Source organism: Periplaneta americana, chromosome 13 (genome assembly GCF_040183065.1).
Source record: "Periplaneta americana isolate PAMFEO1 chromosome 13, P.americana_PAMFEO1_priV1, whole genome shotgun sequence".
Lineage (NCBI taxonomy): Eukaryota > Metazoa > Arthropoda > Insecta > Blattodea > Blattidae > Periplaneta > Periplaneta americana.
Window position 1 is genome coordinate 110,422,271 of NC_091129.1, and position 18,097 is coordinate 110,440,367.

The 18,097-nt window shown below is 33.8% G+C and overlaps 2 protein-coding genes across 7 annotated transcripts in view; one reads left to right on the plus strand and one right to left on the minus strand.

Annotated features, from left to right (window-relative positions):
* The window catches only part of LOC138712249 (macoilin-1), an 87,404-nt gene that overhangs the window by 28,612 nt on the left and 40,695 nt on the right, over window positions 1-18,097 (minus strand). For 2 of the 3 annotated variants that reach the window (XM_069843817.1, XM_069843816.1), the window contains exon 1: window positions 6,354-6,559. The exons of the other annotated variant lie outside the window; for it this stretch is intronic. In XM_069843817.1, the coding sequence (XP_069699918.1) occupies window positions 6,354-6,433 (80 nt within the window). In that variant the 5' untranslated portion in view covers window positions 6,434-6,559. Of the gene's footprint in view, window positions 1-6,353; window positions 6,560-18,097 lie in introns of those variants that run through there. 3 annotated transcript variants of the gene reach the window in all.
* The window catches only part of Sting (sting), a 43,803-nt gene continuing 32,383 nt past the window's right edge, over window positions 6,678-18,097 (plus strand). Inside the window, exons 1-4 of one of the 4 annotated variants that reach the window (XM_069843820.1) lie at window positions 6,679-6,918; window positions 12,781-12,895; window positions 15,432-15,488; window positions 17,892-18,082. In XM_069843820.1, coding sequence (XP_069699921.1) covers window positions 6,910-6,918; window positions 12,781-12,895; window positions 15,432-15,488; window positions 17,892-18,082 — 372 coding nt within the window. In that variant the 5' untranslated portion in view covers window positions 6,679-6,909. Of the gene's footprint in view, window positions 6,919-6,963; window positions 7,206-12,780; window positions 12,896-15,431; window positions 15,489-17,891; window positions 18,083-18,097 lie in introns of those variants that run through there. The other 3 variants (XM_069843823.1, XM_069843821.1, XM_069843822.1) reach the window with 3 other exon arrangements.

The following is an 18,097-nucleotide window of genomic DNA, read 5'->3' on the forward strand; positions in this document are numbered from 1 at the left end:
CCTTCCTATGATTCACAATCTTAGTTCAATTGGCAGAGCAATGACACAATGACTGAGAACTCAGGTTTGAATCCTAATGCCGGAGTTGTATTTGTGGTGGACAAAGCCAAGGTTCCAGAGGGTTTTTACTCGGACTTCTTCAGTTTCCCACCATCATACCGCTGTCAGTTTCCATTTAAAAACTCATTATTGTAATTTAGGCCTTACTTACTTACTGGCTTTTAAGGAACCTGGAGGTTCATTGCCGCCCTCACATAAGCCCGCCATTGGTCCCTATCCTGAGCAAGATTAATCCATTCTCTATCATCATATCCCACCTCCCTCAAATCCATTTTAATATTATCTTCCCATCTATGTCTCGGCCTCCCTAAAGGTCTTTTTCCCTCCGGCCTCCCAACTAACACTCTATATGCATTTCTGGATTTGCCCATATGTGCTACATGCCCTGCCCATCTCAAACGTCTGGATTTAATGTTCCTAATGATGTCATGTGAAGAATACAATGTGTGAAGTTCTGTGTTGTGTAACTTTCTCCATTCTCCTGTAACTTCATCCCTCTTAGCCCCAAATATTTTCCTAAGCACCTTATTCTCAAACACACTTAACCTATGTTCCTCTCTCAAAGTGAGAGTCAAAGTTTCACAACCACACAGAACAACCAGTAATATAACTGTTTTATAAATTCTAACTTTCAGATTTTTTGATAGACTGGATGATAAAAGCTTCTGAACGGAATAATAACAGGCATTTCCCATATTTATTCTGTGTTTAATTTCCTCCCGAGTATCATTTATATTTGTTACTGTTGCTCCAAGATATTTGAACTTCTCCACCTCTTCAAAAGATAAATTTCCAATTGTAATTTAGGCCTACATAGTATTAATTAAAACATGGTGTGGCGTGATGTATTATGATTGGCATACAGATGGGTAAGTCTGAGGATATGCAGTACACCTTTCAAGAGAACGGATGAAAGGGCACTCTTTTGGGACTTCATCGGAACCTTATGCATACATGGCTGAACTGACAGATGGCACCACATAGTTGAGTCACGACATCTAAAAATAAAATGGCTATTTGGTTTTCAACAACCATTCATAAATATATGACTGGTAAGGCACAATAAGTCCATTCAACGCAAGACCTCACCCCAGCCTATTTGAACTATTGTAGATGACAGATGAAATAAGGTGGGGGTGGAGAGTGTTGGCGGAATGAGAGAAGGAAACAGGAGTACTCTGAGAAGAACTCTCAACATCTGCTTTGTCCACCATAAATTCCATTATGACAAGGCTTGGGATCGAACCCAGGCCATTTGGATGGAAGACAGCACACTAGTGCTGAACCGCAATGTGGCTAAGATTTAATAGCAGAATAAATCTGGCAGTATTTTGATGGAGTCAAAACCAGAGTCAGTAAAGATGACACTGATATGAATTCTTGTAAGAAAATTCTATTTTAATATTTTCGCTAATCTGTGGCCTACCAACAGGCGCAAACTTACAGACTTTCAATGACACACTGAGTTACATGGTGTGGGACTGAAACTCTGTAACTATGGGGATAGTAGGCTACTTCAAAAACTTACCTTTGCTGTAATCTACAATAAGCATTAAAATTATAATCAATTATAATTCATAAGTACACAAAAATTGTCTGATGATACACTAGTGTACTAGTAGAGAAAGTAGTAAATATCTTAAGGTATCAATTACCATTCTAATATGTTCACAAGTATTAATACATATTACATAATGAGCTTTTATAAGTTTTATGAAGGAGTCAAAAGTTGAAACTGAAGACCTTGTGTACCAACTCCACAGCCCTGTTAGAAATATTTTTATTTCGCTGGTAATAATATTCTCCCGAAACAATTTCAAAAGTGTAGAACACAAGGAATGAAATTTTTTCACCTTGAACATATTCTGTCCTCTCTAATAACCTACTTTCTCAAATTCAAAATAAGTTACTGATGTCACCACTTTTTCTATGTGACAACAATTGCAATATGCGATGCAAGTTTCAATAACACATGTTCCTTAAAGACAGTAAAGAATTCCAAAATGTTGGGGACTATATCTTTTCCAATAGAACTGATAGTGTTTAAAACAACTTTCATGATCAAACAAATTTAAAATCAGCATATTAGATAAGATGCAGCACTGCTTAATGGTAAGCATATACAAATTTCAACATAAAAATGAGTAGTTCAGGGGTAAAAGACAGTAAGCACCACATCAATAAATTTTGAATTATGGCCACTAGGTGTCTCCACTATCTACAGACTTTGATTTCATAAGATAAAATAGTTAAAATTCGCACCAACAATTAATGGAGTACGAAGTCTTGAATTTTATGAAAATGCTGATCATTTTGTGTAAAACTTGGTAAGCAACCTCTTCTCTATAGTAAGCAATGGAATCAAGAGGACAGTCTGTCAGGACGAATGCATGCATACGGTCATTCAGTAAGAGTAATCCCCTCTTTAGATGACACCACTCCTACAACAATGAAGTATAGAGTCAAGTTAATGTACGACCGAATTATCATTGCTATTGGTCCACATGGGAAAAAAATGTCAAAATAAAGGATCACTTGATGGAAGTAAATCGAAAGACATATTAGAAATTATGAAATGGATACTCCCACAATATGCCTCATTTTATGACGATTTGAAGCCTATCGATGTAGATGAACACAGGGCCAGGGAAATAAAGTTGATGAAAATTAGTTACCGTAGTTGTAACTGCATTGTACTCATTGACTACTTTCTTTAAACACCAAAACACAAGAATAATTTGTTAAAAGACACTTGATCCTTGATCCGTGTGCCAGCAGAACTTTTCCTACAATTTGTATCTGGTGACTTAATTCTGGTACTTGGTGATATTACGAGTAGTAAGTTTCTCGACATCTGTTGACAATTTTGAAACTTCGTTGTAGTGTGCTGTAGGAAAAGTTTGACTGCCACAATCTCACTCCATTTGACAGTAGTCCATTTTCTTTAATTCCTTAGTCTAATGTGTTTATTAATGATATGTCAAGAAGTGTAGGCCTACTGCTGTTTGATATGAAAAAGAGTCACCACTAACTATAAATTACAAAGTCATGAATATCCATATAATATGTGCTTTAAAACGTGCACTTAATATGTACTTCAATAATATATGTATTCTATGTTCATTTTGTATTTCTCCTGAGAGATCTACATTAAGAAGCTATGGGCATTTAATATTATTCATTTTTCTATATACACTTTTAACACTTATTTATCTAGGCTAGGCTTTGGACAATGAAGCACAAGACTTCGAAACTAGTGAAGCAAGGTAAATCCTAAATATTAACAAGGTAAAGAAGTTGGAAATTTAATCAGTGATTTAATATTATATTCCGAGTAACAAAATATTATCTAGTGTTTAAAGTAACATCAAGTGACTTTATATTTTTATCTATGAAATTGCTCAGCTGCATATAGGCTATATTAAACACTTAAGTATATTTTCGTTAATTAGTATTATGCTTACAAAGAACTGTCAGATGTGGAAAATGTTTTGGAGAGAACTTTGGGGTTATAAATAAAGTAACTGTTCATCTAAAATAGGCAGAAAGCAATGGTGCATTGTTTTAGAAAATGAATAGGGTTGTTAATGAATAACAAATTAACTGATGGCAACAGAAGAAGAAGGAGAAGTTACTGAATGTATAAAGCAAATCGCAGTTTAGCCCACGTTTAACTTCACACTGTTTCTAGCACAGCTTAGTACCTATTATTAAGACATTTACTCCATATTTATTATATTATGGTACTCTTTATCTATGGCAACCTGTAGTGGTTACAGGAAGAGATTAAAATAAAATAAAATGTCAAGGAGCCCTACAGATGAGTAAGGGCCCTCTCCCCTACCAATGTGACTAGTTCTGCACTATCCTGTGAAACACCTGCTTTGTGAAATTATGAATGGTTATTCTCCCGAAGACAGGATATTAAGATGAGTTACTTGCATTAATAGTTGCTACTTCTAATCACATTAATAATATAGACTAATCTAAGCTTGAAACAAGATGAGCTAATTATATTCAAAATGCTATTATCAATGTGAACTAGGCTACACATACACTCTGCTGGAGTTCATTTCATTGCGGAAACTGAGATCTCAATGTTTGGCCTTTTCTTGTTTAATGTATGAATTCGCAAGTTCTTTTAATGTTCTTACGCAACTGTCTCTACATAAATAATCTGAAGATATAATTAATATGGAGTCAATACAAGCCTCTAAAAAAAGGAGTAGCCTACTTAGACTATATCCCGGAAAAAAAAATTTGCCTTCGAGAAATTGAGTTACTTCATATTAACAACATAGATTTATTGCATGTGCAATTTATTTGTACATACTGCTTTCTCCAATGTATAAAATTATATCTTATGCCTTTATAAAATCCTCAGACTACATTGTTTATAGACATCTGTAAAGTTCAATAAGAAACTTCAACATAGGGCTACATTGTTTGCGAAGGATGTACAATACAGTAAACAACAACATAACTTTACTAAATAGCAGAAAGATTCTGTAGTTCACTTATTCAACAGAAAAGAACAGCCATGCTCAAATATCGAAGCAATATTTAGGTCTACATACGTTTTAATTGATAATTATGCCACCATCCAATAAAATGTTAACAAACCTGCAGCTATTTTAAATGTCATAATTTGTATTTTATGTAAGACAAACACTGTAATTTTATTCTTTGGCGTCATATGATGACATATAAATGCTGACTGTAAATATTCTGTAGGACTTCTGAAACATAATTCCATTTAAAAGTAAATGTAGGCTTAAGTCCCGAAAACGGGAAAAAGAATCGTTTTAATAGTTTTATGGCTATGAAATGTAGCCTTTATTCATCACAAGAACTTTCTGGGAAAGTAACCTGCAGAAGTACATAGGCTAGCTAGAGGCCTAGGCCTACTTCCCTCAATTTCTTTTACTACAACAAAAAAAAAAAAAAAAACAAATGAATTTATGAAAGTGAGTTGCTATCGCCTCAGTTTCGCACATCAAGCTTTGCGAATCCAGAATTGGTATTTTTACATTCATTGTATATTATTTAATCCCGAGCCGTAGTTTCTGTTGCTGACTGTTTGGTGCTGGATCTCAAACTTGTTCTGATACATTATTTTAAGGATACTGGTACTTCAATTTAACTCTAATATCTTGTGAATCAGTTCAGCCAAAAATTATTAATATAGAACGTGGAAATTTTTTACCAGTTTAGGAAAATAAATGCAGTTTTCATCGAAGCGAAAATGTTACAAAATGACCTATTTTTTAAAAATCAATTTTAATTAATTTCTTCGTGATTTCTTTTCTTAGATAAGAAATAATCTCATCAACCACTATTTCATAGTTACTGCTTAACTGTGTAAAAATAAGAAAGTGTATGCAATTTAAGTTTCTATCAGTATTAATAGGTCTATTTTGCAATATCAGGCCTAAAACTTAGAATATAGAAATAGTTACGAATGCATGCTGTTTTAAATTATTCATTTAATGTTACAGCATTTATCTCTGACAAATGAATATCAGATAACATTAAATCTAGAAACACTATGATTATAAAGGAATACTATTTAGGTCTGTCTCTATCATATTGCGTTAAAAGTAGTTGACATAAAATTACATTAGTATAATACGACTACCACTTTAACTTCCTTTTAATACAGTAAAAAAACAGTCGTGACTAAAATTTCATGACTGGTGCATGATGTCTGAATAAATACAAAAGGTAGTAACTTTCTGGATTAAATAGTTATTTAGATTACAGTATGAACAACAGAAGTACATCGTAAAACTATTCTGTAAATAATATTCTAATATGCAAGTGGAAGAATACTACTTTAATGACACACAATGCAGCCATTAGACACCAAGCTGACACAATCTGTCACTTACTTTGACAGTGATTTTGACAATTACAAAATGAGTCTCAAATAATGCAGTAGTGTAAAATTTCATAATCAGAGCTAAGCTTCACATCGTATACATTTAACTTACGCCTTATATATTCTGAATGCACACTATATGAGGCGAGAAATATTACCATTAATAGAAAAAACAACAGAAAATATTCAAGCTTGTCTGAGCAATGCATTCTTCTCTGCATCATCAACTATATATGTGCGGCTGTTTGGACCATGATAAGCACGTTCCCAAATATGTGTGCTACCTTTAATATAAGACTGGGTTATATGGACTCAGATATTTAATCATTCCTTGATGTAAACAGAAAGCATTTCCTATGTTTAACCTGTTATAAGTCAGCCATTTTGATAAACATATGGCGACTGCTCTTACCTTCCGTAAATTCCTTCGGTAATTTTGTTTCGCTTTAACGGCCTCCGGAGCTTGCCACATTCGGCATTTCTTCTCTTCATATTCCTTGTCACTTTCACCACCTTAATATAATGTTACCAAATCACCACAAAATAATCCAATTCAGATTATCTCCCGATATATCGCCCTGTTATCAATCTCTTTTGTTGTCATCCGTCTGAAGCACTGCCGGCTAAATCGTAAACTTTTAGACACTGCTAGTTAAAAACAACTCACAGTATCTGTTGCTGGAGCAGTGCAGCGCGAGCTGTAGGAGGCTTGGAAACGATCAAGGAGGCATTAGCGCCTCGCCAGCAAGAGCAAAAGTGTGGGCGGCTGAGGTCGCCGGACAGCTAGTTTGTACTTTGCCTTCTGCAATTCCAAGAATTGAATTTAAAGATATCATATTTTGGACTTACAGTTCGTGAAGATAATATGAAATATTTTAACACAACATATAGTTTTCTGTGTTGTTAAAGTTCGACTTTGTAAATAATTTTTCTTAAGGTATTTGATGTAATATTCAAATAAAAGGAACATGTTCATGGTATGTACAATAAAAATGATATAGATTACGTGTTATCGTATGTGGTGTGTGCGTTAATGTTTAACGGCATGATTTGTTCAATGTGACATGAGAAGGTTCAACAGGTTTCGGTGTCTCCAGAGTTTGACATCTTATTTATAGCAAAGATTGGCATGCGAAAAACTCGTGGTTTGGGAACCCTATAAATAAATTTTATTGACAGATACAATAGTTTTCAACGTAGGAAGAAACAATTTCTAATTATGAAGTCTAAGAGTAAAACTTCACTGGGATAAAGAGATTTCCAGGTAGGACTACCTTAATTCAGAATAATGAAAGCAGCAGTAAAGTAACGTAATAGGCCTATATAAAACTCATAGGCTACTTGGTGCTACTATTGTAGAATAAGGCGGAGCAAATATCATGGTTGACAATTAGGGGGCTGTGACACTGTAATTGCAATTTAGCCATACTTGCTTCTCAGTGTAAAAGACCACTTAGCTTATGTACAGACCCAGAAACAAAATTTGGGCCATCTGATTTTTCAAAGTTCCAGTAAGCACTGAGCATGCACAGTATGTTATAACTAGAACTTTTGAAAATTGAGGTGGTCCAAATTTTGTTTCTGTGTCTACATCAGTGTCGTTTTTAAAGTTCAGTATAATATGTATTGAGTTTTTTTTTTTTTTTTTAGTATTTAGCAGGCCACAATCCTTGCGTACCTCCACATTTTTTGTAAACTTTTCTATTTAGCAGGCCACAGTCCTTGCGTACCTTCACATTTTTTGTAAACTTTTCTCATATTTTAAACAGATGGTCTCTTGCAAAGTAACTTTTCACGATGTACATTGTTGCATATTGCAAAATAATTGCTTGGAAATATTCTTAGGCACACTTGAAATATAGTGGACGGTAGTTTTGATTAATCAGATTGCATACATTAAAAGTGCCGTCGAACTTGTTCATACCGATAAGCTTTATCATTAATAGCAAATAAGGTCTGTGAAAAGAATAGTAAGTACATATAGTTATTACAGAGTAATACAATGCGATTATTTCCCACTGCCAAGAGGATCTGTGCAGTAGGCAGAGCCAGTCCCTGGAATGCCACCAGTGCAAGCGTAGCTGAAAGAGTATTTAGATGTGATTAAAAATGCATGTAAACTACACTGTATTACGTCTCTTAAAGTTATTTAAGTGTTTATGTATGGCTAGAGAATGTAGAAGATGTTCTGGAAAAAAATACCCTGCTCAGATACACTTATAAATTGCATCCTTCAAATTCCGGAATTGAATTTGTCTCATGGCTCACAGGCATCTATAATTATGAATAATGTTATCAACGACTAATGTACTCAATCCCAGTAAGATGTTAGCTATCAGGCCCATTCTCAATTACAAGTTAAATCCCAGGTTAGTTTCTCTTAGTATAAATAATACTAGAGTGTTTTGTTTCAGCAAAGGGCCAATTTTTTTAGGCTGCCTGCATAAATGAACCAATTGACTTCGTAAATTGAGATCACTCAAAATGTTGCTATGCATTCTGGGACTCTTTACATATATCCAAAAAAGTAAAAATTCGCATATTCAGTACAAATATAAAATCAATAATGTTAATATGAATGTAAAACCAGGACTTTAACTAAGCCAGCTCTCAATAGAATTCAACCATTTAGTCATAGCTGCTTAAGAAAAGTATGTAGGCCTACAATTTATTGGCGAAATTTAATTACAAAGTAGGAATTATATTTATTATCAGAACAAACGTTGTCGATGCAAAGAGAGAAAGAAAAGAAAATGAGTGTGTAAGTACAGCTAAAAAAAAAAATACTGATAGCAACATAGAATGACACTCGATCAGAATTCCTAAGGCAATAGAAAGAGAGGCGTCCACGAAATATTCGGAGACGCTTACAATAATTAGTTGAGAAAAGTCAGGAGAGTTGGCTACACCTGGAAGACAGATAAGATACATAAACTGTCCAAAACAGAATGTGCTGGAGACAGTTGATTCAAGACCTGTGGTCCTCATAGGAGATAGGACTTCATGTTATTATCCTGCCTGTGGTTTCCCCATGGAATTAAGGTAAATGTCGGAATGGGCCTCTGATCTACTTGCTCCCCCACATCTCTTTTGGATTACCGAACCGTGGTGTTCACTTCAGTTGGCAATAGAGATGTAACTCTGGAGCAGTGCTTCTCCCTTGCTCTCACTGCCTTGCTGTGGTAACCAGTGTGTCTTTTACGGATATCTGCTCATGACTGCTTTCCTACCCTCTCTTAATATGCATTTCTTTTATGTCTACTTTTCGGCTCTCTTGTCAAGAAACAGGGATTTCAAGATCTTCGGCAAGAAATATAGTACAACCAAACTTTTAAAGCTAAAATCTTGTAAAGTTACCTATTGTAAGTCGTGAATTACGTAATGTGACTGAAAGCTGAGTAAATTTTTGTAATTTAGTTTTTCAAGGCATTCATGATGGCATGATACATTTGATTTTCTAAAGGGGGGAAAAAGGGACATGGTACATACATGAATATTACAAATAACACTCACAATGCAGAACCTCTCTCATCAATATTGATATTGACATCTGCACAGCAGAAACATATGACAGCTGTGTAAATACTAAAAATGTATATAGTCTTACAAAATCCTAGTAATTTTTTTTTTTTTTTTCGCGGACTCTTGACTTGTGTCATCCACTCAAGTGTCCCCACCTAATGGGCAATAGTCTGAAGCTTGGTAGTTCTTTCAGCCGTCATAAAGGCATTGCCCTTGGTGCACCATAGAAGGCAAACTACATAACATATGATATATAACATATTTTGTCACAGTATTTCTTATATAATGGTGGACCTCACATTTTCATGAACTACGCAACATTGTATGATGTTATTAATGACGCAATGGTGGAATGCCAGTAGGGGAAATGTGAGTATCCGACAAAAAATCTACCAAACACTAGTTTAATTTACCACAATTTTCACTTGAAACCACCAGGATTCGAACCCAGGTTACCCATGTGGAAAGTCAACATTCCAGCCATTCGATTAACAGTGTGCCATGTAATAATAATAATAATAATAATATCAGTACCTGAACATGTAGGCTTACAATTTCACAAATTAATTTTGTAATATAATACAGTGGATGCTCTTTGTGATAAACTTAGATGAGTTTTCAACTTGTATGTGAATCTGGTGCTTCAAATGAACAAGTTGTGAAGCAGTCAATCAGTTGTCCCCTTTACAAGCCATGCAGGCCCAAAGAATTGCGGAAGGTTAAGGCCCCCACCTGTACAATCAGCATTAATGGCAGTAGGGATGTCAGTCCTATGTGCTTGCTGCTGTAGTGTGGCCAGAAGGGTTAGATCACTGGAGAAAATCCATGACCCCATCAGGAGTTGAATCTTGTATCCTTCGATTTGCAGCATTATGCCTTAATTGCAATGCTTACCATGCTTCCTCCTCCTCCAAGTTATGAAGAATAACTATTTTTTAAATACAGTAATAACCACACGTTTATTAATATAAGTTGTCCATTCTTTGCTAAATACGTCATATTGTTTCTGCATTATAATAGGGTAAGTAAATAAATAGGCCTACATTGAAATTAAATAAATAAGTAAACTTAAATTCGATAGATTTTCACTCAATGCAATGGAATCCAAACTGGTGCCAGTTTTGTAAAATTTATGATGCACAAAGCAGCTCTGATTTATGTTTGTTCTTATCATATATCGCAAAAATAGTGAATAACTCTGGAACTGGAAATATGTTGTGATAGTAGCGATGAAAATTGTTTTTCTAATTTTTTTATTGATAGTTAACCATGCAGAGCACCTGTAATGTTACCATTTCGGTGGACATTGACATTTTTTAATTTATTCCAATGGAGCCTGTTTTACAGAAAAATAAGATTACCATAGAGGCTCAGGATAATAAAACAGATCAGAAGTCATAAACAATTTAGAAAACCAATGGTAATGTTACCATTTCGGTGGACATTGACATTTTTTAATTTATTCCAATGGAGCCTGTTTTACAGAAAAATAAGATTACCATAGAGGCTCAGGATAATAAAACAGATCAGAAGTCATAAACAATTTAGAAAACCAATGGTAATCATAATTGTTAATAATTTATATATGTGAGAAATTAGAAACAGTTAACCAGATGATTGTTTAGCATAATATGTACTGAATCCTTTAAAATGTTATTAAGAATTTCCCTGTATTGGTATCTGCTCAATCCCACTTAAAAGATGTCCCACAAACACCAAAAAGTAAACCCATTATCACCCATGTAGAGCACATAGAACTGAAAACCCGGGTTCGAGTCCCAGTGCCAGAGAGAATTTTTCTCTGTTCTGCCCATTCTTCACCATATGGTAATGCAGAGTTCCTGCACGGAAATATCATATGTACTTTGGTACATCATTGTAATAATGTAATAATAATGTTCGCATTTACTGAATTGAAAATTAAATTTCGATCATGCAGTTCATTTTTATACTGAGATTTAAAGAAAGTGGCACTTACTCGCACGGAATTTTTGTGACCAAAATACGAAACAACAGTTGGGCTTTAAATCTTATATTATCGTTTAACTGCAAACGTGTGCGTTTTCTCAAAATATATATATATTTTTTATTTTAGTTAACAGCAAAATCAGCCTTCGGTGACTTGTAAAGAGTTGTTTGAATTAATGCTCTAAAAGGAAAGCTCTTCAGAATCTTCATATGAGTATATTCTAAACTAGATTACAAACAGGAGAATGTTTACAGAGTATTTTAAGGGAATTAAGAAATCTATTTGTTATTTTATGAATGATTTTAAGAAACCGTGGAAGTTGTGCTCGGCGTAAAAAGACAGGTTTCTGGCGAAATATTCAGAATGGTTAAAGGCTATGACTTTGTAGAATCGTTCTGTCTTTGGATTGAACTTTTTTTATCCCCCCCCCCCCAAATTCTATGCCAATTGAAGGGCTCTGTGCTCTCATAAGTTTTTCTATGGCAACAGATTTTATACAATTACTTATCATTATTTCTATTATTACTACTACAGCCAGTGTATGGGACTGGTGCTCACCCAGCATTGTGATGCACTTGGGGAGCTACGATAGGTAGCGAAATCTGGTTGCAAATACCAGCTATAACAGCGGGGGGGGGATCATCGTGCTAACCACACGATACCTCCATTCTGGTTGGATGATCGTTCACCTCTGCTTCGGCATGTGGGCGTGAGGCCAGCAGCCGGCTGGTCGATCTAGGCCCTTCATGGGCTGTAGCGTCACGGATTATTTATTACTTCTTCTTTGGTTCTACAGCCGGATTCCAGCCTTGACTGCCCCAACGATGCTTTTCCATGTCCTTCGATCTAACACCTTTGTTTTCCATCCTCTAACACCTGCTGCTATTATATCCTTCTCCACTTCATCCAGCCATCTTAACTGAGGTATTACTACTACTACTACATAATTATAGGCCTAATTGCATGATTGGTAATTATTATGATTATAATTATTATTAGTTTTTGCTTAGGCCTACTTGTAAAATCTTTACCATTAATATTATTGTTAAATTTTATTATTTATATTACTTTCATTATTATTATTATTATTATTATTATTATTATTTATTTTTTTTATATCCACTTCATGTAAGCCTATAATAGTTTTTGTACACTTTCCATTATTATCATCGTAATTTTTATTATCTTCATTGTTATTGTGGTATGTATTATTCTGTCCTTTACTGGCTAATTGCTGTTGGATAGCAAATTAATATTAACAATAAAATAAATTATTATTAATATTACAGGTATTATTATTATTATTTTTATTTTTATTGAGACACCTGTGTGATATCTTTGTGTTCAGGTAGCGAAGGAAAAGCCTGATGGGTCGGGCATAGAGTTTCCTCCTCTACTACCCAATGACAGAGGCAGCAAAGCACAGTTGTGCCTCATGGGTTTTACTGCTCTTTTACTTATTGGTAATTTGAGTTTTTATTCTCTTAGTTTTACTGTATCTACAAGATTTGATATTGTCGAGCTAGTTCCTCCTTTTTACTTTCTCGTTATATGAATAAAAACAGAAAGTTTGTGATGCTTCAGCAAATCAGTTTGGAGATTTTGATGGAAATACAGTAAGTTATATGTATTCAGTATCTCTGACATCGAAGAAGTAGTTTATGGCATACCATCTCTCTACAGCGATTTCTCCTAAATGCAAGACGGATTTTGTTCATATTCTGTATCTGTAATTTCAACAGTGAATGATGTACATGAAGTAAATTTTTCACTGATTAAGTTTCCAACTTGTTTAGTCTATATATTTTTTTATTTTACTTGATTATTTAACTACGCTGTATCAATGGGGTTGGTGATAGCGAGATGATATTTGGCGAGATGAGGCCGAGAATTCGCCTACTGTCTATAGGCTATGGACAATGAAGAACAGCACTTCGAAACTAGTTGCCAGGTAAATTTCTAAATATTAACACAGTAAAGAAGTTGGAAAGTTAATCAGTGATCTTTTAAGTATATATAGAAAAATTAAGTATGATTTTTATTAAAAATTAAAGGATTCTCAAGGATTGCCGTTAGCCTATTTTCAGAAGAGAGTGAGAATGAAAATTCTGCATTGTATTGTGAAATTCTGTTTGTTGATACTCGATACTTTAGGATGAAGTTCCTAAGAAAAAAAACATTCAGGCCTACTACTGTATCACGACAATTCAGACTTCATGCAGTCAATTAACCCAGCAGACATTACCTCACAGCCATGGCTTAGGTCAGATCACTGTTCACCTGTCTGGTCTGCTAGAAACTCACTGTGATGGCAAATGTTTCACAGCTGAAGAATAAGTTAGGCCTAAATGTGAACTGTGAATGTGGCTGAGACAGCAGACAAAAACTACTGCAGATTTTGAAGCACTGATAAAGCAATAAGATAATTGTCTCATTATCAGTGGATATTTTGCTTATTTTCATTCTGTTATGAAATATGCTTTAATTTTTGCGGATTATCCTTGGACAGCAAGGACATTTTTATTTTACAAAAGAAAAGCATTACTTTAATAGCTTGCAAGTCTTTATTTCAAAACAATCAAATACTGACTGCTTTGTGAATGCACACTCCCTTATGATGTTCTATCTAGGTAGTCAAGGTAAATTCTCAAGAAGCAAAGAAACTTGTAACGTCAATGCAAAACATAAAAATGATCATAACTCTCAGTGTCCCTAGAGTGTTTCCAGGAGGGTGTACACTATAAAATGCATATCATTTTTTTTTTAATTCTCTAGTCTAAAATAATATTATTAATAAACATTACGTATAAATTTAAATCTGCTTTCAAAAATTTTCTGTGTTCACATGTACATGCTTTTACTCTATAAATGAATTGTTGTTGTTCAGGTTTTTTTAAGGACTAATATAAGCATTACCCATGTACCAAGGTGTAAGTTCTTATTTGATACCTATTCCTACTTGTTCTATATTCACTTGTCCTCAAGGACACATGTACTTTACTTGAATTCATAAAATGTAAAAACTGATTAATTTAATGTAATCTAAATCCTTTCTGTCTTATAACATGCAGACTAGCTGTTATCACTTTTATAATACAACAGAGCGAAAAATTACACAAGTTAAATTTAGCCCTTTGGTTCCCATTTTCTGGGAAATGCAGAGGCTGCAAGCTACTGCGACGTTACATGGTACATAAATGCTTATATTCAAACTGTTAGATCATCTTAATAGCAAGAACATAGAAATTCAGAGCGAAATTCACTAATAAGAGGAAGAATGAAATTGTTATACTAGCTTATAATGTGTCTTTGCAGTATTATGAAAGAACTGACTGATCTGAATATCCATCTTCATTTTTTAGATACATAAAGAATTTTTTATATCTTAACCATGTTCTCATCTATATATTCACTTTCAACAAAAAGTAAATATATATATTCGCCCAAGAAAAGTAACAATGATAATCTTCATGAGCTCTATTGTTTTGTTTGCAGTCAAATTGTAGTGAACAACTCGATCTGTCTTTGTAATCTGCTTGATTTTCAATTTTATATTTTAATCAATTTAACATTATTGTCAGAATTAAAGAATTAGAAACCAGTGGCCCGGGTTCGATTCCCGGACAGGGCAAGTTACCTGGTTAAGGTTTTTTCCGGGGTTTTCCCTCATCCCAATATGAGCAAATGCTGAGTAACTTTCGGTGTTGGACTCCAGACTCATTTCACCGGCATTATCACTTTCATCTCATTCAGAGCTAAATAATCTAAGATGTTGATAAAGCTTCGTAAAATAGCCTACCAAAAAAAAAATAATTAGATAGAGGACGGTGGTAAAAACTTAAAAGTGTAATTAATATACACTTATTCAATTTTGTGTATTGCATATCTGTTAATTTCTTTCTCTCTATTGAATTCACTATTATTTTTATAAGTATGAAGTTATTTATTTTTACAAATTTATACAGTAGAACTAAATTATTTTTTCTTTCTTTCTTACAGTTGGAACAATGAATGTTTTATATGTTGATGGCTATGGTGGAGCTATGAGATACTTAGGTAAGAAAGGAATAACGTTTGTAATATAAACAGCTTAGGTCTCTTTCGACCTTGAAAATAGTTACATATTTGATTGCATTACAGCCTGTTTTATAATTTCTTAGGTAAGAAAGAAATAATTTTTGCAATATAAACCACTTAGATTTCTTTCGACTTTGAAAATAGTTACATATGTGATTACATTACAGTCTGTTTTATAATCTCTCATTGTTTTGAAATAAAATTAAATGCTGAAGTGATGCCGAAAATTGGTTTTACTATGTTGGCAAAAAAATAATATAGTCTAATACTCATAATACATATCTATTTGACCGTAAAATTCTTAAATTAAATCAGATAGTGTTAATGTGCCTAATGTTTAGAAGTGGAATCGTAATTACTTGCTTTAATGGCACCATGGCTTTACCATATTTGATACATATTAGTTGTAGTGTCTAATTGTGGGTATTGTATTACACTATTTTTTTTACCCTCTTCTGGTGTGTATTTCCGTAAAGGCTAGGTTAGGTTAGATGAGAGGATAGCTAAGTGACAGGAAACTGGGGACTGTGACAAGGTTAGAGTGAGTTAGATGAGGCAATAGCTAAGTGACAGGAAACCGAGGACTGTGGCAGAGTTAGAGTGGGTCAGATGAGGGGTTGGGTAAGTGACATAATGTTCGAGAAATGTGACAAGGATAGAGTACATAGGTAAATGACAGGAGCCTGAGAACTGTGACAAAACATAACGTAAGATTATTTAGGGTCAAATTAAAGAAGTATTTAATTTCTCACGCCTTCTATTCTGTAGGTGAATTCATAACATTCAAGAACGCTTCATGAAATTGATACTAAAACTTTGTGTTGTACTAGTACACTATATTGTAAACCTCTTCTGTATATATTTCAACTAGACTATGACTATAAATTAAGATTTTATAATAGTATTAAGTTTTTTGACTTGTTCCATATTCTAGCTGTGAAGCAATGTACGAATACCACGGAATGTTAATAAATATAATGCAATACAAAGGTTATTCACAGATGTCACTACTGTCTCCTCACATTTTGCCACAGTTGGTGCTGTTAAAGTAAATAAATACCAATGGAATATGAATATTAGCACAAGGTTTAAGTTAAAAAGGGTAAAAGTGTTCATAAAACTTAAAATGTATAATGATGTAAATATTATAGCAGTACATTACTGCAACACTTACACAGTCACTTTCTTCGTCCCTCTTACTAGACTTGACAGCTGAATGGATATTTTGATTGGGGAGCATATCAGGTCTAAACTAAACCCCTCATAAACAAATTACGTCACCTTAAATTGTAGATGAGTACCTCAAAAATCGACTTAAACTCTAAGCATTGTTTTTTTACTCACTTTATTTAGGTACTGGTATCAATGGTTGTACTGCACTGAAGTCGCCACATATGTGCATAAATTACATAAATAACACATTTGTAACAAAATAAAAGTAAATCTCCATATAAGCTACACTGATGCCGCACATTCCCCCACCACAAAAACATTCATGCAATGGGGAAAAAGACAGGTCGTTGTACATGGCGCGAACGTGACATTAGTTCAAATGAACATCAATAGGTGGGAGGATAATACAAATCGTTGAAATATATAGCCTACTAGATTGCTCTCCAGTCTTCTTTCCCGCTCTCTTCTCTTATGCCTCACTTCTCTCTAACCACTCTATATACTTACTTTTTACTTTCCTTCACGTTGTACCTCTCTACTGTGTCTGTAATACTGTACATTATTCCATGACCATTAGTGCTCTATACTTACGATATTTCCTAACTATATTACAACTTACCTAATAAGGATTCGAACACGTGGAGGTAGACCTTGGGATAACAATGTCTTTATGATTATGGGTATCGTAACACAGGAGCTGTTTAAGCTCAATAAATCTTCTATTGAATAGAGATGCAATCTGAACTTTATTTGCAGCGATTATGCCTGTAATAATTTCAATAATAATGTTTGAAGTTTTTGAACTTGGTATTTTATAGCAAAATAATGTTCTGTACAGCTGCTTATTATTTATTATTTGGTAAATGTAGTTGACTTAAAAGCTTCTCTGCTTTAATGAAGCTGAATTTGTGGTTACAGTATTTTTTTTTAATAATTTCTAATACGAGAACTGTTTTTAATATTCATAATTTGTACAGTCCTGTTAATAAAAACATATAGTGATATTCTATATCCTCAATTAATTGTTAATCATATGTAAAAGATTTTCATTAATAAATTTTTTTGTAAGTGCAACAGGAATTTCTTTCCTTTTATTAAATATAAATGTGTTAAAGTATCCATTATTAATTTTAATACAGAAAACGTACAATTGCATATTGTATTGTCATTTTTAAATTTCATTACCTATTTCATAGTTTTATGTTTCAGTTGTGGCAAGTGCAATAGGAACTTTTACAGTGGGAATTTTTCATCTTTTCAAGCGAACTTGCTTGGTACTTGAAGAATTGAACCATATTCCAGGAAGATACCATGACAGATATAGCATCTTTTCAAACACCTATATGTTTAATAGATTATCACTTATATTCTTTGGCTTATCATTTCTATATGTAATATGGGTAAGTGCAAGTTTT